The sequence below is a fragment of the Bos grunniens genome, chromosome 14 (assembly GCF_055505025.1).
Source record: "Bos grunniens cultivar Pamir isolate PY7600 chromosome 14, Bosgru_T2T1.0, whole genome shotgun sequence".
Taxonomy (NCBI): domain Eukaryota; kingdom Metazoa; phylum Chordata; class Mammalia; order Artiodactyla; family Bovidae; genus Bos; species Bos grunniens.
The window spans coordinates 65,955,824-65,978,158 of NC_141178.1; the positions used below are offsets into that span (position 1 = coordinate 65,955,824).

Sequence of the window (22,335 nt, forward strand, 5' to 3'; positions counted from 1 at the left end):
GGGGATGTGAATGTCAAGAATTAACTAAGATAAAAGTGAAATGTGAGATAAAAGGAAACTAGGGTATCTTGGGCTGAGGGAGCGTCCTCAAGGACAAATTTGAGAGGGGTCTGGATCTCGTTGGAGAAAGCATGGTTGGCTACCAGATAGCAGAGACATTTGCTCATTTAGCAGGTTGGAAGCAGTCCAGGGTAGCTGGGCAAACAACAGAGAAGAGGGTGGAGGAGCATGATCACTAACCAACCTTGAAGGGAGCCATGGGAATCTGGGAACTGGCAGGGACAGAAGACCTTTAAGACGCTGGGGGATTGGAGAGATAGAAGCAGAAGGACTGCTCAGTGTGTCACCCTGCCCCCCTGAAAGTCTTGCTAGGTGGTTGCCTGCAGCCCTCCAGGGCTCTAGTTTCTGTGTCAAAAGGGCTGCATAAAGGTTATTGCAAGGCTAGAGCTGCAAGGTCACAGAAGGACCAATTTTGGGGCTGTGGCTGTTGTAGACCCTACTGGATGTGTTTAAGACCACACTCCTAACCCTGGTTGGTTCCCAGAAACCACAGGAAGCTTCTTCCTTCAGTGCACTTAATAAAGAAGGTTTAACACTGCTCATTTTAAAGGATAAATGCTTTAAGGAATTCCTTTATTTATTATAGAGTCTATGTTGAAGTATGTATTTGGACCTGAGAGGTAATACATCGATAACTGACACAACGACTTATATTAAAAGTCTTGAGGACTTTTGGGCTTTGGAACTCATGAGACTGGGAGAATCAGACTGTGTGTGTATATATATACATATATATATGTATATATATATATATATGGTCTATAATCCAATCTAAAAATTTCGGTTTTCAGAATGGAAAATACCCGATCAGCTGTATATGTCCCTTGCAAATATAAACATTCAGAAGGATACAAATCTAAAGTGAAAGTCCTCCATGCCATTCATTCACCAGTGATAAACACTTTTAACAATCTGGTGTCTTTCCTTCCAGATGCTGGCAAATAAATATATGATTAATACTAACAGGGCTTTCAAAACTGTTCTTACTTACTCTATGAAAGAATCAATATACCTTTTTGAGTCAGTATATTTGGTATGAATCTCCCTCCATCATTCCACCATCCTCTTCGCTTCCCGCGCCCCCTCGCCCCTCTCAAAAATAAACCTTTTTCACACAAGATCCTCTTATTTCACTTGCACACGTGGAGTCTTCCCAATCTCATTGGCTGCAGCTGGCAAGGGGTTAGAGGGTGTCAGACTCCTCCGAGACTCACGAAGCACCATTTACCAACTCCAAGTCCTCCCTTGACTCCCCTCTCAAGCCGCCAGCCGGTGACCTCTTTTTTTTTCCCACGCTGATCGAAACCAAGTTGTTCCCAAGCCTCCAGCACTCTTGGCACGCGGCTGCTCTAGGACCACGTGCCGCGTGGCCCCGCCCCTAGCCCCCGACCCCACCCACCTGGAGGGGTTTCGCAAACCAGGAACCGCGCGATCCTCCACGTCCCTGGCTCCTCCCACTATGAACTCCCGCCGCTCACCCACCCAGGATCCGCCCCTGTCTCTCAGACTCCACCTTCAACGGCACTGCCACCGAGCGCCTCGAGCTCCGCCCTCCTCTTTCCGCGCCGGGACTTTGCACCGCTCGCCCCGCCCACTCCCCGCCCACCAGAACCTGCCCAGCCAATCCAGAGCCGCCCGAGTCAAGCCACTGACAACTCTCTTCATTCCCAGCTCCACCCTCCCGGAACCTGCCACCGGCATCTCGAGCTTCTGCGCGGGATCTTGCGCTTTCCGCCGCTCGGGCTCCGCCCACCCTGCCCCAGGCCCCATCACCCGGGGGCACCACCGACAGCCTCGTGCTCCTCCCAGTCCGTCCAGCGAACCAGCGCTGCGTGTGGTGCGCCGGCTCCTCCTCCGAAGCCAGCCGGCGGGGCCGGTCCGGTCCGTACGCCTCTGGCCCGTACCCAGGCCCGTCATGGAAGGGGACGCCCCGGTCGCCGCAGCCGCCCACTACCAGCCGGCCAGCCCCCCGCGGGACGCCTGTGTCTACAACAGCTGCTACTGGTGAGGGGGCGCGGGGGCAGTCCCCGGCGTCTCCCCGGCCCACTCGACGGTGGAGATGCAGCCGGGCTCCGCCTCTTCCCGGCCCCTCCCCGGGGGCGCTCTGGGCCTGGCTGGAGGGTTTTCCGGTTTGGGGGCGGAGGGAGCCGGAATGGCAGCCCTAGAGTCATGAGTGGAGAGTGGGCATTCGGAGGGTGTTGGGGGAGGGGGGTGGTATCCGCCAGGAAGGGTCGAGTCGCTGGTGGTTTACTTCTGCCTGGCCTTTTTCTCCTGGACCTTTCTCAGGGGATCTCAGTGCTTGAGGGCGCCTGGAAGGGGAGTTGGAGGCGGAGGGTGGAGGGTAGAGAGCCTTTGAAAATTATTGTACTAAATTAAAGCCCAAAGTGGTTTCGCATTGATGTGAAGGTCATTTTAATTTTGGAAGAGAATGAAAACACAAGAGATTTTGCAATAACATTCCCAAGGTCACTCATTAAAGGCAGCCAGGATTCCAACTCAGGCCCCGTTGTACCAGAAACTAGGAGCTTTAAAGACCACGTCGTTATTATAATAGTGGTTACGTTTACACGTGGTACTCAGTATATGCCGAGCATTGTTCCCAGACGTTTCAGTAAACGAATTCATTTCTCCCCACAGTTACATTAGGAGGAAGGTACTGTTACTCCCGTTTTAAGGGTGAGCACGTCGAAGCACAGAGGGTTGCAAGAAATTTGCCTGCGGCCGCATAACTTGTGAAGGACAGGGAGGCCTGGCTGTAGTCAGCGACTTAGTGAGTGAACAACAACATAGCTTGAGAGTGAAGGAATGCAGGTTGGGAACACAGAGTCCACACACTGTACCCCTTTCCTAGGCCGCTTCTGTGGTGGAATCACAGCTCTTAATCTTGGTCCTTATCACTCCCACGCCTACCATTCCCTTGCTTGAATGGAGACTTCCAGTCCTGCACAAGAAACCTCAGGGTCCTCTGAAACTGCCGTTCCTCCTTCAGCTGGTCACCAAATCAGTGCTACAAAGAGCTGGAGTTTGTTCAGCTCTGACTGCATGTCAGGCCTAGTGCCAAGTACTTCCTTTCAGGCTTAGGAGATAGTTCTATTATTATCCTTTTTCTCATTTCCTTTATTAATGAAAATACTAAGCCACAGGGAGGCCTTTAGTTTGCCCAAGGTCACACATCTAGCAAGGGCTTCCCTTGTGGCTCAGGTGGTAAAGAATCCACCTGAAGAAAGTTAACATCTTGGTTGGCATATATGAAAATAAGTCCAACTTCTTCTCAGGCATTTGTCAGATTTTTATTTAAAAATTTAAAAAAATGAAGCAATTTTTTTTCAAAAAAAAAAAAAAGAATCCACCTGGAATGCAGGAGACCTGGGTTCGATCCCTGAGTTGGGAAGATCCCCAGGAGAAGAGAAAGGCTATCCGCTCCAGTATTCTGGTCTGGAGAATCCCATGGGCTGTAGGGTCGCAGAGTCAGACAGGACTGAGTGACTTTCACATCTAGCAAATGGTGGTGCTGAACTTGGAACCTCTGGGGTAGGTGGTACTTCTACACTTTATTTCTGCCCCTCCTCTCACCTCAGTCCTCTTAGTTCTTGTCTCTGAGATCCAGTCATTGTTTTATTCATTCATTCAGTAAATGTTTATGGAGGATGTGAAGCAGGATCCTAGACACTAGAGATACTGCAGTGAACACATAGACATATTCCCTGATAAGATTTCATAGTTCTTACATTTTTGTTGGGGAAAAGCAGACAAAAACAAGTTTAACCACACTTGAGTGTGTTAAGTGCTGTGAGAAAAACAGAACAAGATAAGAGATGGTGACTTCACTATATTATTAGGATACTTAAAGACATTGATAGAGTGACATTTGAACAGAGAAAAATGACATTTGAACAGAGAGCTGAAGAAAGAGGGCAGGAGCTTTGTGGATGTTGGCAGGAGATGCCTCCAGGCAGGGGGACTGCAGGTACAGAGCTCTTAGAAGGAAGCAGGCGAGAATATTTGAGGAATGACAGAGAAGCCGACATAATAGGAGTGCAGTGATTCAGTGGAAGAATACTAGGAGATGAATTATCTATCTGTTCAGTTGATCGTCTCCTCTTGGTCTCTTCAGCCATAGGTCTGTCCCTCCTCGGGTCTGGCCACTGGGGCCTGTTCTGGTCCTTCCTAACAGGTATCTCTGCCCAGCTCTCCCATAGCCCATTAAGTCTTTAATTTTCGGCTGGCTTCATACTGCTCAAAGCCAATCTAAATTTGAACATACCAGAGAACCACCTGGAGCTTACAGAATATGCAGATCTTAGAGTCCAACCCCAGAGAGCCTGGATGTGTGAGCTGCACGGTAGAGAAGTCTGAGTCTGGCCCCTTTGATCCAATTTCAGGAGCTCAGGCCTAGACAATAAAGTCTGTCTCCTGCGTATAGCAAGCACTCTAAAGATCTGGTCACCATCTGTTCCTGCAACCTCTTCGTGAACCTGGCTTCCCTGCTCTGCCCAAGGGTTTCTCAGCCTTGCCTCTGTTGACATTTTGAGCATGGAGATTCTTTGTTTGGGCATCTGTTCTTTGTAGGCAGGCTCTGCCCATTAGATGCCCACCCTCCCCGAATCTGTCAAAACCCCAAATGTCACCAGCTATTGGCAAATGTTCCTTGGGGGGCAAAATTACCTCTGATGGAGAACAAGTGCTCTATCCTGTCCGAACGCATCAGGCTGGTACACCTTTCTATGTTTGCTCCTGCGGATTCTTTGAACTTGGAATAAATGCCTCCTCTTGACTTCTGTTAGTTTCTGTCAGATGTCACTTAGCTTTTAAGACCCAGCTTAATGATAATAGTGGTAGCCGATATTTGTGTTTCGTGCAGTTTGCAAAGCATTTTTTTTTTTATTATTTATTTGGCTGCACCAGGTCTTTGTTGCAGCATGCGGGATCTTTAGTTGCGGCATGTGAACTCTTACTAGTTGTGGCATGTGTGATTTAGTTCCCTGACCAGGGCTGAAACCCAGGCCCCCTGCTTTGGAAGCACGGAGTCTTAGCCACTAGACTACCAGGGAAGTCTCCTGCAAAGTGTTTTTGATTCTGTTGTAATCATTTCGGATTTTTCAAATAGTTGTTAAGCACTTGTGTCCCAGGGATCCTCCCCCTCTGCATGCTTCTCTATCAGCTCATCACCAGCCACCCCTGCAGAGTCCCAGTCCTAGTACTGCTTTGTTAGCGTCTCTGCTACCCAGATACTCAGCTGACAGCCTGGGGTGTTACTGTTATCACCCCCCCCCCCATTTTTTTAAACCAGTTAAATGCGTTGCAGGACTCACACCTAATCTGCGGCACTTTCTATTCCAGTGGTGACTCCCAGCATTTCCAAGGATGAGGCCCTCTTTTTTTTTTAATTAGCGTGAAAAGTTTCATGAGATCCTCCTTCATGATATTAGTTGTGCTCTTGAAGACAAAATTATTGATTAAAAGGGACTGCAAATTCAGTAACTCTTAGGTTTAATTTTTTTCTCTGTGTAATATTCACTCATATTTGAAAAGTAATAAGCAAAGTATGTCCAAGCTACATGTGTATTTAGCCAACCAGTAGTGCTCATGGTACATACGGATTCAAGGACTTTTGGGGTTAACTCTGTCCATTCTTGGGAGGGGAAAGGGAAACACACAAGGAGAACCCGCTGACCTATTTCCTCCATCATCCTGTATCCCTCAAAATGAATGACTCCCTCCTCTGTACTTGCTCTATGCATCTTTTATGGTCTCCTGCGGTGCTCAATTATTTATGTATATGTGTGGCTCCTCTCCTTGTCTGCGACTGATTTATCATTCTGAACTCCAAGCTCTTAGCACAGTGATTGGTACATCACTGTCTGTTGCTGATAGTCAATGCTCCTGAATGTCTCTAGGTTGGAAAGACAAATGTCTTCTCAAAACTCTGTCTGAGAACATCCAGGTTAAAAAAAATTTTAGCTACTACATGTTATATGTCATATTGAAACAGTTCACATGTTATTACTCTGTGCTGCACATCCCATAGAATTATTAGCGTTCTCCTGTTGGTATCTCTGCCACCATTTTTTTCCCACCGTAAGACTTCTTAGATATTCTAGGGGAAAACAAAATCATGGGAGAAAAATATAGACACTTAACTTCGGTGCTTTAAGTCTGGTTGCATGAAGTGTTGAGACAGGTGGACATGGGCAAGGCTGAGTGAAGCGTGTGTCTCTTCACAGAATTGTGCCTGTCCTCAGTGCCGTTTCCAGGTCGCATGGTGTAGGCAGCTGGGATTCAGGTTTTGACAAATTGAGTCACTTGTGTGAGCAGAATAGTGGTGTAGCTCGTTTTGAGCAAAGGTGCTGTGTGCCCCATTAGAAGAAGACAGGAACCCAAAGCTTGAGCTGTGAGTACTGCCAGGAGTGCTGGGGCTTGCCCATGCTGGAGTGTGACTGCCGGCATGGCTTGGTTTGATGCACTGGGCGTTGCTTTACTTCGGTGGTTCTTATCATTGTTTCGTAATAGCTGAAGGCCTCTCATATAAAAGAGAGATTCATCTAGGGCAGGAGTATAAGAAAGATGAATTTCAGTTCAGCATGAGGAAGAGCTTTCTAAAAGTCAAGACCTCCTCCATACCAGAGGGGTCTGGGGAATAGCATTCACAAGAGGCTCCCTCCAGAAGAATTCCTGGACATATCCCATAACTGTCCTGATCTTTTCCAGTCAGGAGCCCTTCTACACAATACCCATCACAATACCCATCCTGCCATTTCCAAAGGGGAGCAGCCAACAAATGTTAAGATGTATTGAGTATTGATGATATGATTATGCCCACTTCACAGAAGAGAAAAGCAGACACTCAGGTCAAGGTGTCTAAAACTTACTACCTTGTAAGTGGCTGAACTGGAATTCAAGTCCCTGGACTCAGAACTTTTAGAATATTGATGGAGCATTTGAGCAGTTAGAATGCCTCTGTGTTAACACTGCTGACGGAGGCAGTGAGCTCTGTGTCTGCAGAGGGGTCCACGCACAGTTCAGGTTGGTAACAGCTGTTGCTGGGGATGTTCCAGAGGAGGTACAATTGTTAGCCAGTTTTTGGAGGAGGTGGTGTTTAAGGTCTCTACCAACTTTTTTTTTTTTTATGTAATAATTGGTCTTTTGTTCAAATTTGAGTGAACTGAGTGTTCACTTAAGAACTGAGTGTTCTTGCTTAATTATATTGCTTCAACAATTATTTTATTCCAGTGAAGAAAATATTTGGAAGCTCTGCGAATACATCAAAAACCACGACCAGTATCCTTTAGAAGAGTGTTACGCTGTCTTCATATCTAATGAGAGGAAGATGGTAAGTTGGGGAGTGATTGCAGAAAGAACACAAATTCAGGATGACATTCGAAGCTAAATAGAGGATGGGTTTAGCTTGTTTTAAAATGTGCTTTATAAAATATGGCAACAGTTCAAAATTTGTTTTTGAATCAGATTTTTTTTCCTACAAGGATGTAGTTAAGAGTTCCTAACTTGCAGGTAAGGAAATACGTGATGGTATGTTTATGCAAATTCAGTCCCCTTTCTTTAGGTTTAAGTTAGAGCTTTTTAAAATGCTTAGATTAGAAGCACATATGCTCAGGTTTGAAGGAAAAGTTTCTTTCCTGCATTTTATGGAACTCCAGTAAACTTCTATAAAGTATTAAAAAAAAAAGTAAAGTCTTCGTATTTTGTAAAGCACTTTTGTGAGCATCATGTTGTTTGATCCCAGTGGATACCTTGTGAAGTAGTCAGGGTCCCGACAGCTGTTTCCGTTTTGTAGATGAGGAAATAACAGACTTGGGAAGGCCCCATGAATAATTAAGTGGGAGAGCAAGAGGTGAACCTGCCAGGACTTCCGATCCCTAGTTTGGGTCTCTTTCTACTCTCCAGAGAAAATCTTAACAATGAATTATTGCTCCTTCATCATTAAAGACCCTTGGAAAGATTTGGATTTCTTCTTATCTGTTCATTCTTCCACCTGACTTGTTTGTTGTTTTGAAGTATTTGATTTTCCATGTGTGTATTGCCTAAAAGAATTGAGTGATGTTTGCTCTGTAAAGTTGTGACTCAGGAAGTGTGTTGTATTTGTAGATACCTATCTGGAAGCAGCAGGCAAGACCCGGAGATGGACCTGTCATCTGGGTAAGATGGTCAGCACAGCCAGCCTCTGATACAGCAGTACTTGTAATCCAGGAGCGGTCTTTGTGTTTTGGTAAAGCAGAAATGATGGGGCAGTAGAGAAAGACTATGATAGTTATTAATAATTTGACCTTTGGACGACAGATGTTATTTGGTCTAAGGCAGAAGCACTGACAAGCATGTTTTCTTTTAATTTTGAAATTATTATAGAAGTGATTTTAAATGGCTAATGTAGCAGATATAATTGTTGTCTAGACTCTTGTCTGTTTAGCACTGAAAGGAACTTTAGCAGCATCTAGTCCATCTGCACAGTAGAGTTATCCAGAGACTGTGTGAAAAATACAGGTTTCTGGGAATTCCAGTGTTTAGGACTCAGGGCTTTCACTGGCAGGAGCCTAGGTTCAATCCCTGGTCAGGGAATTAAGATCTTGCTTGTTGCTTGATGTGGCCAAAAAAAAAAAAAGGTTTCTAATCTAGTTGATCTAAAGGTTCAGGAATTTGTGTTCTGAGCAAACTTCTTAGCATGACTGGCATTTGAAAAACAAAGATCTGTTCCAACCCCTTCATTTTTCAGGTGAAGAAACAAGCCCAGAAAGGCAAAGTGACTACCTCGGGGTCACCTGGCTGATAGGTGGCAGATGGGGATCCTTTCCAGCACACATCCGTATGCCACCTTAACCTGGTGCTTGAAGAATGGGATTGTTTGTGCTAATAAACATGGAGATAAAAGAAAAACTCCATTCATGATAATGTAACAAACATCAAGTTTCCAATGCGTATTTAGGATAAGGCATCATTTGAATTGGCTTCTAAGCCCGAGTCCCTCTTCTGCTGGGCTGTGTGAGCTGGACGGCTTAGTTACCATCTTTCCTCGGTGTCTTCCTCTGGTCACCGGGGGCCTCAGGGAGATGATGCATTTCTGAAGCATCACCCTGGTATCTGCACCAGTGCTCTAAACATGTTAGCGATTTTTGTTAACAGAGTGATAGAACCCCAGCTGTGGACTGTCCATCTGCCCTAGCATCGTGCCCATTGCTGAAGTGCTCAGCTTCCGGTCTTCAGGGAATTTTCAGGGAAAGGACCTGTGGTTGTGCCCTCCTTACACAGCAGCTCATGGCAGCTCCCGGTGGAGGATCCTGTTTCAGGAAGTCTTCCCGCAGACTTCCTGTGTGGAATACACCTCTGGCAGTTGATCTGTGCCTCCCTGCTGTTCTGTTGTAGGCGATGGGTGAGCCTCCCTCAGTCGGTGGAGACCAACCCTGAGGAAGAGGTCACTTTCTAAGTGGGCGCTTCTGCCTCTAGCCTGCGGTGTCTTTCCCAGGCGTTTGGACAAGCTCTCTTCACCTGGCTCAGAGAGTAAAGCTGCTTCTCGAGTCTGTACTCCTTGGTCCCCATCTCTGCCTCTCCTCGTGGAGGTGGCCTGCCTTCCTTCTCGAGTTCATTGGCCATCTGCTTTGTAGGAACATAGACCTGAGCTAGCCAGAAGGCTATTCCTTGTTTATGCCTTTTTTTTTTTTTTTTGGCTGTGCTGTGCAGCATGTAGGATCTTAGTTCCCCAACCAGGGATCGAACCTGTGATCCCTGTGGTAGAAGCAGAGTCCTAAGCACTGGACTGCCCAGGAAGTCTCTGTTTATGCCATTCCACAAGCTGTGTCCTCTTTCTGGAACGTTCTTCCCTTTAGGCAAGATGCAGCCTTTCCTCAGTGAAACTCCCCTTATTAGTTGGGTCGCCTTCCCCCTTGTGGGGCGCCCCCACCACTTTGGTTGGTTTTTAAGAAGGCTGAGTATTTACATAATAATCTCATTAATTCTCTCAGTAACTGTGAGTAATACTATGAGGTAAACACTACAGTTGGGCTTCTCTCGTGGCTCAGCTGGTAAAGAATCCGCCTGCAATGCAAGAGACCCCAGTTCGATCCCTTGGTTGGGAAGATCCCCTGGGAAAGGGAACAGCTACCCACTCCAGTATTGTGGCCTGGAGAATCCCTATGGACAGAAGAGCCTGGAGGGCTACAGTCCATGGAGTCTCAAAGAGTTGGACACGACGACTGAACAGCTTTCACTGTCAAACACTACAGTTATCCCCATTTTACAGAAGAGGAAACGGAGGCCGGTGGTGGTGGGGCTGAGGTTGAACCGGGTGATCCCGCCTCGCGTGCCCTAACCCGCAGGCTCTCCCCCCTCCTGTCTTCCCTCACCCTCTCATTCCTCTGCCACCACTGACTTGGGCTTCCTACTCGCTTCTCCAGGAACTTCTTGAACATTTGGACCTATCTTTCTCTTCTCTGTATCTGTATTTTAGTAGCACAGGTTCCCACAAGTAATTGGGAGTATGTATTTAAAAAAAAAAAAAAACATGAAGTAGATGTCAGGAGAGAACCTGATTTGGGATATGGCAGAGACTACTGCTGGCATGGATGGGGGAAGATCAAAGATGGACTCCTGGGTGGGGAAAGCATTGGAGCTGGAGCTGCAGTGATGAATTGGGGGAGAGCGGTGGAGACGCAGCGCAGGTGGAGTGGAATAACGTGAAGAAGCCCAGGGGGCCGAAGTCGAGGACTGTTATAGGGGAGGGCTGGATGCATTAAGGGGCGGACAGGGGAGAAGCATTCATTTCTGATGCTGTTTCTGCTTTCCTAAGATAGAATTGGAGCCAAAGGAAGCACTTTGGGCTCTGATGGTGCAACGTCTCCAGTCTCAAATAATTGTCTTCTCCCTACCTCACAGGGTCAAATGATGCATCATTTGAGAAGGTGCTTTGTAAGCTCTGAAGTGCTAGAAACGTATGGTATTCCTCACATTGTACTAATGTGATTGGATTTTTTAATCTCACAATGCTGTTCTCTGTGCGAGCGTGTTTCTTCTGAGGCACTCTAAGCATCAGACTGCCCTCAAGTCCGTTGATAAATTTTCCTGACATCCGTTCTAGCTCTTAGCTGGCTTGGGCAGTACCCCATGTCTGGGGGTGAGAGTGAGCATTCACATGCAGGCTGGGACCCAGCTGTGCGGGAGAAGCTCTCTGTGTCCTTTTTCCTTAATGGCTACAGATTAGGGCATGGCTGATTGAAAATCAGTAGCAACAACATTTTAAAAAATTTATTTCTTTAGCTGTGCTGGGTCTTAGTTGTAGCATGAGGGATCTTTCATCTTCGTTGCAGCATGAGAACTCTCAGTTGTGGCCTGTGGGATCCAGTTCCCTGACCAGGGATTGAACCCAGGCCCTCTGCATTGGGAGCTCGGAGTCTTAGTCGCTGGACCACCAGAGAAGTCCCAACAACATTTTAAAGTCCTTCTTTCCCTCTCCAGGCTGACCTCAGGCCCTTCCGCTTTGTTAAGGGTTTGGAGGATATCCTTAAAGACTTTTTCTCTGTACTCATATGCATGCATGTGTACTTCTGAACATACACGTCTGTCTTTATATACACATCAGTTTAAAAAATAATGTATAATACATAATCTGCAATTTGCTTTTTCCATCTAATGGTGTAACAGAGTTAATCCAATTTGCACAAAAGTTTACCTAATTCTTTTTAGCAACTGCACAGTACCCCATCTTATGGCTGCCTCGTGGCTGCCTTTCCCCTCTTGGTGGACTTCTGATTGTTTCTGAATCTTCACAGTTAAAAACAGCACTGCAGAGATTTTCTTTGAATATATACCTTTACTTGCATATGGCAGTGTTTCTCTAAGATGAATTCCTAATGGTAAAATTGCTGGGTTGAAGGCATACAGTTAATGTACATGAACATTTCCACTGTTTATGTAACTGTTCCCTGTCACTGGACATCTGGTCTGTTTTCAGGGTTTTGTGTTTGCTTTGTTATTTTAAGGAGGGCTGTATTACCTTGTATATGTTTTTGCTGGTAGATAGGCATTATTACTATAACCTTGGAATACTCCGTCATAAGGTAACCTGGTTAACTTCAGCAACTTTTACTTCTAGGATTACCACGTTGTCTTGCTTCATGTTTCAAGCGGAGGACAGAGCTTCATTTATGACCTTGACACTGTCCTGCCGTTCCCCTGCCCCTTTGACACATACGTGGAAGATGCCTTTAAGTCTGACGAGGACATCCACCCACAGTTCAGAAGGTGAGGAAATTCCGAGTGGATTCACCTACTTTTCTGAAGTGAGACTTTGACAATTTTAAGTTACTTTGTTTGCGTGTTTGTTTCTGTGTTGGTTTTGTGAAGATTGCTTGTCTTGGCTTCACCATTGAGTTGATATTTGAGAGTCATGTACTACACAGAAGATTCAAAATATTTTGAAGTTTTAAAGGTTGTCCGTCGTATGAAAGGCTGGCAGTCTTTAAAACTTTGTGTGATGAGATCCAAAACGTTTTCTTCAAGTCAGTTTCGGAATGTCTTTCATACTCTTATTTTTGGGCGTGTGGGTGGTGGGGTGGTGTGGGTTGGGGGAGCTGGATGCCATATGATGGCAACATTGAGAGGAGTATGATAGCCTTCCCTGGTAGTTAGATGGTAAAGAATCTTCCCATAATGCAGGAGACCTAGGTCAGGAAGATCCCCTGGAGAAGGCAATGGCGACCCACTCCAGTATTCTTATCTGGAGAATCCCATGGACAGAGGAGCCTGGCAGGCTACAGTCCATGGGGGTCACAAACTGTCCAACACGACTAGTGACTAACACTTTCATGATATCAACACTGAAAATTATGCCCTTGGCCCCTGATATATTCATTGACTAAGTAAAGGCAGCTGGATAGATTTCCATGCCTTTGTAGTTTGGAATGTCAGCTGATCATTTCTCATGGCATCTTTAACAGATGTTAAAGCCACATATCTGTTTGTGTATCACTAATAGTGGAGAAGGAAATGACAGCTGACTCCAGTATTCTTGCCTAGGGAATTCCATGGACAGAGGAACCTGGTGGGCTACAGCCCATGGGGTCACAAGAGTCGGACACGACTTAGCGATTAAATTATCTGCCTGTCACTAATAGTGCAAAAATGTCCATCTAGTTTTGTGCACGTCATAGAAAACAAGTCTCTATAAGAACTGAATTAGAATTTCAGCTGTTACATAATGAGTGTTGGTTTATATGCAGGAAATTTAGAGTGATCCGTGCAGACTCATATCTGAAGAACTTTGCTTCTGACCGATCTCACATGAAAGACTCCAGTGGAAACTGGAGGGAGCCTCCCCCATCGTATCCCTGCATCGAGACTGGAGGTGAGCAAGGGACGCCCTCTCAGAGGGTTTCCCATCAGTGTGCCGGTGAGCGAGTTCCCTTAACCAAGGATAGAAAGAGCACTGTCGTTTGGGTAAGGCTCCCGGAGTGGTGAGGAGGTGAGAGGGAGTGTAGTTGTGTGTATTTATCAGACTCAAACGGAGGCTCATAGAGCAGGATTGGAAGATTTCATGGGAGAGGAAAGGCCTCAGGGAGCCAAACCATGGCCCTGTAGCTGGAATATCGGCCATCCCTGCCTCTGGTCCACCAGCCTTGGGAGAACTGTGTGTTTGTGCCACTTCACCACAGGACTTGTAGAGCCTCCCCTGTTGGGGTTTCGTGTTATGGTGAAGGGAATCCCCTGGTGCCTCTTTGAGACCTGTGAAATCTCTGTAATAAAATCTGCATTAGAAAGGCAGTGAGAGCTGGCTGGTTTTATTGTCCCACTCATCTCATTTATGTGCTTTTAGGCATCAGTCCAGTTAATAATTTCTCTAGACTTAAGTAGATCAAGGGTTCTTCACCATATTACTGTGTCTGGCATTCACCTGGGTGAATTTATGGTGGGAAGTAATTCACAAGGTTGCCATTAATTAGTAAAAACCATCCTCTGATGAGGATGATGCTGTCTGAGTCAAGATGCTCTGCAGGCTGTAAAGGAGGCCAGAAAAATAGTACATTAGAGTTCAGAGTTCAGCAGGGAAGAAAGTAAAAAGTGTATTTGGTATATTTGAAGGAAGATTCCATCTCTGATGTTTGAGGCTCTCTGTGGAAAGCTCTCATGATTTTTAAAGTTCATATTGGCATTGCTTTGGGTCCACCAACCTGGTTCCCAGGCTCAGCACCAGAACGGGGCTAGCTTAGGTCAAGAGAGGGCTTCGTGGGTCTTGCTTTCCTCTCACACCTTACTGGGTATGGTCTGGACAGTGCCTGGTGGCTCCCTGTGTCTTCCACACAGGAGCACTGACATAGGAGCTGACACGTCGTAAGCCTTCAGTACACCTTGTCAGCCCCCGTCCTCTTTGACTTGTTCCTTTGGGTTTTGGTGACTGCTTCCCAGGGGTGCTGTTTGTGCCAGCCCCCTCCTATCTTATATTCATCTCCTCTTCACTTGGCAGACATGAACACTGGAGTCCATGAAGGTCCAGCCCTCTGCCTGCCCCTGGGGCACAGCTGGAGGGTGGCAGGGTTTGTTACCTCCCTGTGCTCCAGAGCAGGGAAGGGGATGTCTCTTTTTGCCCCTGTGTAACTAGCTCATTGGGGGCCTCCGGAGCTTGAGGTTGGGAATCTGCTCTGAAGTGTGGGGTAAACATACCAGTTTCTCATGTAGTAATTTAACCATGTGGCCATGTTTTCTTGTGTGGTCAATCCATTAATTCAGTCCCCGTATTTATCAATTGAACTGACCCAGGAATGGAACTGGGGTCTCCTGCATTCCAGGTGGATTCTTTACCAGCTGAGCTACCAGGGAAGCCCTATTTATCAAAGGAATGTGTTCAAAGCTAGGATAAGGGGGAATTACTTTTAGCTCAGTCATGTCTGACTCTTTGCAACCCAATGGACTACACAGTCTGTGGAATTCTCCAGGCCAGAATATTGGAGTCGGTAGCTATTCCCTTCTCCAGGGGATCTTCCCAACCTAGGGATTGAACCCAGGTCTGTACTGCAGGTGTATTCTTTACCAGCTGAGCCACCAGGGAAGCCCCATTTATCAAAGGAATGTGTTTGAAGTTAGGATAAGGGGGGATTACTTTTAGCTAATTAATATTGCCTTATTTTTTAAAAAAAAGTTAAAGAAGAAAAGGTTCAAGAAGACATCAAACTTGCAATTAATGCCTGTTTTAGATACTTTCATAGCAGCTTTACTTGGTTCCCTGCATTTAGTTATGAAATTGGCCCTTAGGGCTAAAATTTATCACGTTTCATTCATTGCACATTATATTTTGGCTCCAACATTTAATAATTTTGGTGGCCATGAGTCTGCAGGCCCACTCTTTTTAATTCCGCGTTTAGTGTATTTTAAATGAGGGAAACTACCCCCTCTTTTTTTTTTGCCCATCTCTGATAAGAAGGAAACCAAGATTCACAGTCTTGCACCCCTGCACTAAAGCTCAGTCAGCACCAGCCTTTAATGGCTCAGTTTTTAAGGACCTTTCTCAAGTCTTGGACCGAACTATAGGGTACACCATGACTGTCCCTTTCTCTTTCTAAGCCCTTTGCTGCCTCTGTCCTTTCGTTTTCCTGTTTTCAAACGGTGTGTTATAGTGACACTGGCTAATTTGAGCCTAGCTGGAGGACCAGTGTTATATGTAAATAGAAATGTTATAGTGCCTCTTAGGGGGATACAGACAAATGCTGATTCATTATATATTGATCTTTAAAATTTTTTTAATTTTATTTTTAAATGCTGGTAGGTGTTGAATGCCTGCAGATAATAATCATTTTTTATTTAATTGCATTAAAAAGTCCTAGAAAATGAATACCACTGTATTTCAGAACTTGAGGTTTCCTTTAGCCATTTGGTAAAGATTTTAGCTGACTTACATGGAGTAAGTCAGGTAAGTACATCTACCCCAGGTAAGCAAGAACTTTTACCCCTTCTTTCCTGGGAGGCGCCTGTCTTTCCTTTATTTTGGATTACTTGGTCATCCTGCATCCCTGGCTGTCTGACCACATCAACAGAAGTCCTGGTTTTGCTGATTATCTAGCTTTTTTGTTGTAAGACTCTTTCTAGTGTTCTGTATTCCAAGTGTTTACCTTCATTTTTGAAAAGATATATTTGTTAGATAATATACGCTAGTTTTGCATGTTTTTTCTTTCCGTTTTTTAAAGATGTCTCTCTCTTGTTTTCTGCTTGCTTAGTTTCTGATCAAGGAGCATGCTGTTCTTATATTTGTTTGTGTAAATGTAGTGTATCTCCCCCCCACCCCCGGCTGCTTTTTAAGGTTTTTTTTCTCTTTATTTCCCATTTCCAGCAATTTGATTATGATGGACTGTAGTTTTCTTTAGATTTAGTCCACATGAGGTTTGTTCAGATTCTTAGATTGGTAGATTTATAGTTTTCATCAAATTTGGAAACATTTGGCTATTATTTCTTCAAATGTTTCCTTTGACCACCACCTCTATCCCTCCCGTTTAAAACAAATTCTTGTCCTTCACCTACGCATATGTTAGATGCCTTGTTCTTATTTTATTAAGTCAGTGATCACTTTTTTTTCAGACTTTTTCTGTATGTGTTTGATTTTGAATAATTATTTTGTCTGTAAATTCATTCATCTTATCTGCTGCATTAATTTGCTGTTAATCCCATCCAGTGCATTTTTTTTTCATTTTACATATTTTATCTTTTTATCTCTAAAAATTCCACTTGGGGCTGATTTAATATCTCCCATTTCTCTCTGTTGTGCCCACGTTTTCCTCTACCCTTTTGAATATACAGTGTGTGTTCATAATAGCTGATCCTTGTCTGCTGGTTGCGTTATCTCTGTCATTTCAGTCTGCTTATGTTGATGGATTTGGTCCTGATGTTGAGTCGCGTTTTCCTGTTTCTTTGTGTGATTCACACAAAATCATTTGTGTGCTGGTTATTTGGTTGGTTATTTGGTTATTTGGTTGGGTGCTGGACTTTGTGAATTTTACATTGTTAGTTGTTAGATCTTGAGGTACTTTTAAAAACAATATTGGATTCGGTTCGGTCAGGTGGGTCCTTTCAAGGCTTGCTCTTTCAGTATGGGTTTCCCAGGCGGCACTAGTAGTAAAGAACCCACCTGCCAATGCAGGAGACATAAGAGGCGCGAGTTCGATCCCTGAGTCAAGAAGATCCCCTGGAGGAGGAAATGGCAACCCACTCCAGTATTCTTGCCTAGAGAATCCCGTGGAGAGAGGAGCCTGGTGGGCTATGGTCCATGGGGTCGCACAGAGTTGGACACAACTGAAGCAACTGAATATGCAGTGCAGATTGTCAGCAGCCTTTCACCCTGCGCTCATTTAGCCCCGCTACTCGGGTGTAACCCTTTTGAGGATTCTGCTAAATGCCCATGTGTTATGAATTCTCTCCCCCTTGGCTGGTGGGGACTATGGAAGTTCTGGGAGTTTTTAGACCAGCTGCTTTCTGGGCTTCTTTCCTGGTTTCATGAGTTCAGTTCTTGAGGGTAGAGGGTGAGTCGCCTCTGCAGAAATCTAGAGCACTGTCTGCATAGCTCCGTCCTCTTCCACACTCTGTCCCCAACACGTAGCCACTGTGCCCTGCTGGACTCAGGTCTCTGTTTTCCCACGGGCAGAACCCCCGTGCTGTTCGTGTTGCTCCTGTGCTGTGGTCTGGACATGCTCCCTGGGCAGTGAACTGGAGGGTCCTCGGGCTCCCTCCCTTGTCTGTGCTTTCTTAGCAGTCAGTCGTGTTGCCCATTGTCTGGCTTGTGGAAAGAGTTGCTGAATATACTCTGTCCTCTTTCCTGACGGTTTTTGATAGGAGTACAGTTCTATAACTATTCCTTGATGAGGACGAGAAGAAATGTGTACACACTTTTAAAAAATACATAGTATGGAAAATTTAAATCATATACAAAACTAGACAGAAAATGAGACTTTCAACAGTTATCAGCTCATAGCTGATAGCCCATCCATTTCCCCCCCTCTTGTATTATGTTGAAGTGAATTCCAGATATTAGGTACTTTCAACTCTAAATATTTCAGTATGAATCTCTAAAATATAAAGATTAGTTTATTTAAAGTATGACTACAGTGTCATTATTACAGCTAAAAAAATTAACAGTTCTTTAAAATCAGCATTTATCTCTCTAGTCAGTGTTTAGATTCACAGTTATCTCATAAAGTTGTAATCTTTTTCCTATAGTACATTTATTTGAATTATCCAGATAAAACCCCTACCTTGTGCTTGGTTGTTATGTCTCTGTGGAGTCTTTTTTTAATATGTAGAGATTCCTAGTCCAGCTCTTTTTTTCCTTGTAATTTATTTGTTGAAGCAATGAATCTGGGAGAAAGGTCTGGTTTTGCGGATTATATCTCTTGTATCTTCTGAATTTCCTATAAATTGGCCGTTATATCCAGTAGATCAGCAGTTTATTTGTGCGTGTTTCATCTAACTTTTTATTTTGACATAGCTTCAGATTGCTAGAGAGTTGGGTAAAACAGCACAGAAAGTTCCTTTGTACTTTTTACTCAAATTCTAGGGTATCTGAGAAAACGATGGCGTAATTATCTAAAGCAAGAAAACAATAAATCAGTGCAAAAATATCAGCACAGTACTGTTCACTTGCAGACCTTATTTATAGTTTGTGATTTTTACCCCAGTTTCTTTTTTCTGGTCCAGAATCTAACCCAGGATATTACGTGTAATTGCCATGTCTCCTCACGCTCCTTCATCTGTGACAATTTCTTTTTTCCTTTACTTTTACACTTTCGCCCTTTTGAAGGGGCTTCCCTGGTGGCTCAGCGGTAAAGAATCTTTCTTCCAGTGCAGAAGATGTGGGTTTGATCTCTGGGTTGGAAAGATCTCCTCATGATATGGCAACCCACTCCAGTATTCTTGCCTGGGAAGTCCCATGGACAGAAGAGCCTGGTGGGCCAAAGTCCATGGGGTCACAAAAGAGTCAAACACAACTTAGCAACTAAACAGCAACCCTTTCGAAGGATACTGATCAGTGACTGTGTATGGTGTCCCTCAGTTTGGGTTTGTGTGATGTTTTTCATGATTCAATTGAGGTTATACATTTGAGACAAGAATAGCACAGAATGATATTGATCCCTTATGAAACCTTTGAATAATTTTCCCTACTTTTGGTCTTTGGGGCTGTTAAACCAGAACTGTGCCTGCAGTGGACATTTCTTTCATGTATTTTTTTAGATTCCAAGATGAACCTGAATGATTTTATCAGCATGGATCCTGAGGTCGGATGGGGAGCCGTCTACTCACTGCCTGAGTTTGTACATCGGTTTAGCAGCCAGAACTACTGAACTTGACCTCTGGATGTGGTGCTGCAGAGAAACCCTAGAACCTGAACAATCTACCCCTTCATCTGAGACAGCAAACATTACGGTACATTTGGCTTGGAATTATGCTTTCCCCTTTTAATTCAGTTGAATTGAAAAGGATAAATAGAAACCATTTTTTTGATATGTCAGGTTGAAACTTGATGTAGTTGCTCAGATATTCCTACTGTTCATTTGTTAAAACCTGTGAAGACTTATGCCAGTAATTGCTTTTTGTTATGATATTGATAGGTGGACTTTGTGTCTCTTTTGGATGTATCATGTCTCTCCAGCTCCACTGTAAGCTCCTTGAGGGCAGGGCCGTGGCCCATTGCTTTGTGAATCTCTGATGCCCATAAAAGATGCCCGTAAAATGTTTGCTAGTAACTGTGCTACTGCTTGAAGAGGGCTGCCACTGTGAGCTGAATCAGCAATAAATGTTAGTCTTTTGGGACCATTATGTTCTTAGAAAAGTTTGCAGCCCTCTTAGGCTTAATTGTTCTTTGGCCTATTTATATGTTTTTGAATAAAATTGACTTAAATTAATTTTGTTTTGGAGATTTTGTGTCCCTCTTGATAATCTGGGATACCCAAGACTGTCTCAGCTGTAGACAGGAACTTGCTTCAAAATGCATTGATCAGTCTTCCTTCTTGAAGATGTGTTTGGAACTTTGGCTTTCATTGTCTAATTCCAAATAAAAGATGTTTGGCATTAAAGCAGCATATAGCGATAGTTCTCATTCACATACTCCATGGTTCTGTTGTAAAAAGGAGCACATTTCTTATAATAGAGCTGTGCAAGCTTTTGCTCTTAGGTGTGTTTTCTGCTTACTGAGAAACTTCCATTCACATCCCCTGCCTTGTGCTTTGGAGGGACACTTGGAGTCATTTCCTCGAGAATCAGTCTCAGGAAATACCACGTACCCAGCTGGTTCAGCTGACCTGGAAGATGGTGAGAGAAAGTGACAGCTCTGGTAAGAGGAATACAAATACAGCCTAAATTATGTTTATAATTTAGAGTTCAGTATAGACCCTATACTTGGATGACTTTGTTGTGTTTCAGATAGTCATTTAAAAAGTACATGACTACAATAAAGAAGATAAGTTTTGGCAAATTGGACCCGAGAAATACTTGCCTTGAGCAGAAACATTCAGAGGGAACAAAAGATTGTGATCTGATTTATAAATTGCATCTCTGGAGGTTTTTTTTACCTTGCCAATTAGTGAGCAGGTTTCCAATCTGGTATTCAAAATTATGTCTGGGACAGACCAATCAGACAATCTGTGTGTGTTAAGTTTGAACCTCCCAGCCACCTTGCCTGAAATTGAAAACCCCCTACTTCTAACCAGTGTAGTGAGCAAGGTTTTGTCAACATATCCAGTGGCCATTGTCATGACTTGCTGGAGGAAGTAGAGGACACTTGTTTTTTCTACCTACCACTCCTACAGTGCCCTTTGAGAAACTTCTTCACATATTTCATAGAGTCCTCATGGCCATAAATAAAGGCATGTTGCCTAAGCTGGACCAGGCGTGGACCCCACCTCTGGACAAGTCTTGAGAGTGACCTGTCCCAGGGTTCTCTGGAATTGCTGTGTTGGCATTCAGAGAGAGAAGTTCTTGCTCCTTCAGGACTATTGGGCCAGGGGCCTGGGAGTTTGGGGCAGCTGAGGGCGTGCTGACTGCAGTGGAAGGACCTGCCTGCTCACTGCAGCCCCGCAGAGCAGGCGCCCCGGGGCATTTCCCAGTGCCTGCATCTTCCTGTGCTTCAAGCCAGCCCCAGCCTTTGAACTTGCCAGTTACACAGACCAGAAGGTTCCTTCTCCTCTTCAGCTTGTGTGAGTAGGAGTGTTGTCACTTCTAACTGATGGGTAGCTTCCCTCGCAAGATTTTTCTTCAGAACGGTTGATCTTATCAGAAAACTGTTACCATTGTCTCTCTGTGCTTTTACTTTTCTCTGAGGTCAGATTCGCTTTTCTTTATCCTTAGCGTGTGTGAGAGAACTGAATAAATTACTGATAAATGCTGTGTGGAAAGAGGAACTTTCAAGAAATGCAAGGGACTAAGTAGAATTTGTAGTTGACTCTGAAAATAAGAGAAATAAGGCATCTCTGAGAATCTTGACAGGGAAGCAATTACATGATATAAAATGGCTCCCAGGTCAGTAGAACTGACTGTAGCTGATTGTGGGTATTACCATGGCTTTTACAAATGATTGTATCTTTCAGAAGAAGGGCGCATTAGCAGTGGAAGTAAAGACAAACTCTGTGGTTTTTCTCAGTTTCATTTTTAATTGTTGTTGTTTAGTCGCTAGGTTGTATTCGACTTTTATGACCCCATGAACTGTAGCCTGCCAGGGTCCTCTGTCCATGGACTTCCCAGACAAGAATACTGCAGTGGGTTGCTGTTCCATGGACTTCTCCAGACAAGAATACTGCAGTGGGTTGCTGTTCCATGGACTTCTCCAGACAAGAATACTGTAGTGGGTTGCTGTTCCATGGACTTCTCCAGACAAGAATACTGCAGTGGGTTGCTGTTCCATGGACTTCCCAGACAAGAATACTGCAGTGGGTTGCTGTTCCATGGACTTCCCAGACAAGAATACTGCAGTGGGTTGCTGTTCCATGGACTTCTCCAGACAAGAATACTGCAGTGGGTTGCTGTTCCATGGACTTCTCCAGACAAGAATACTGCAGTGGGTTGCTGTTCCATGGACTTCTCCAGACGAGAATACTGCAGTGGGTTGCTGTTCCTTGGACTTCTCCAGACGAGAATACTGCAGTGGGTTGCTGTTCCATGGACTTCTCCAGACGAGAATACTGCAGTGGGTTGCTGTTCCATGGACTTCTCCAGATGAGAATACTGCAGTGGGTTGCTGTTCCATGGACTTCTCCAGACAAGAATACTGCAGTGGGTTGCTGTTGGGTTGCTGTTGCCTTCTCCAGG

The 22,335-nt window shown here is 44.7% G+C and overlaps 1 protein-coding gene across 2 annotated transcripts; it reads left to right on the forward strand.

The window, feature by feature from the left end:
• The first annotated feature begins 1,346 nt into the window (after positions 1-1,346).
• Positions 1,347-19,937, forward strand: NTAQ1 (N-terminal glutamine amidase 1). 2 transcript variants are annotated; one of them, XM_086337099.1, is made up of 6 exons: positions 1,347-2,064; positions 7,291-7,390; positions 8,164-8,214; positions 12,155-12,303; positions 13,281-13,405; positions 19,267-19,937. In XM_086337099.1, exons 1-6 carry the CDS (start codon positions 1,520-1,522, stop codon positions 19,374-19,376), a joined length of 1,080 nt encoding a protein of 359 aa, XP_086193225.1. In that variant the 5' UTR covers positions 1,347-1,519; the 3' UTR covers positions 19,377-19,937. The 2 variants fall into 2 exon arrangements, with proteins under 2 accessions (XP_086193225.1, XP_086193226.1); XM_086337100.1 differs by lacking the exon at positions 8,164-8,214 and having other exon boundaries at positions 1,716-2,064.
• The last annotated feature ends 2,398 nt before the right edge of the window (positions 19,938-22,335 follow it).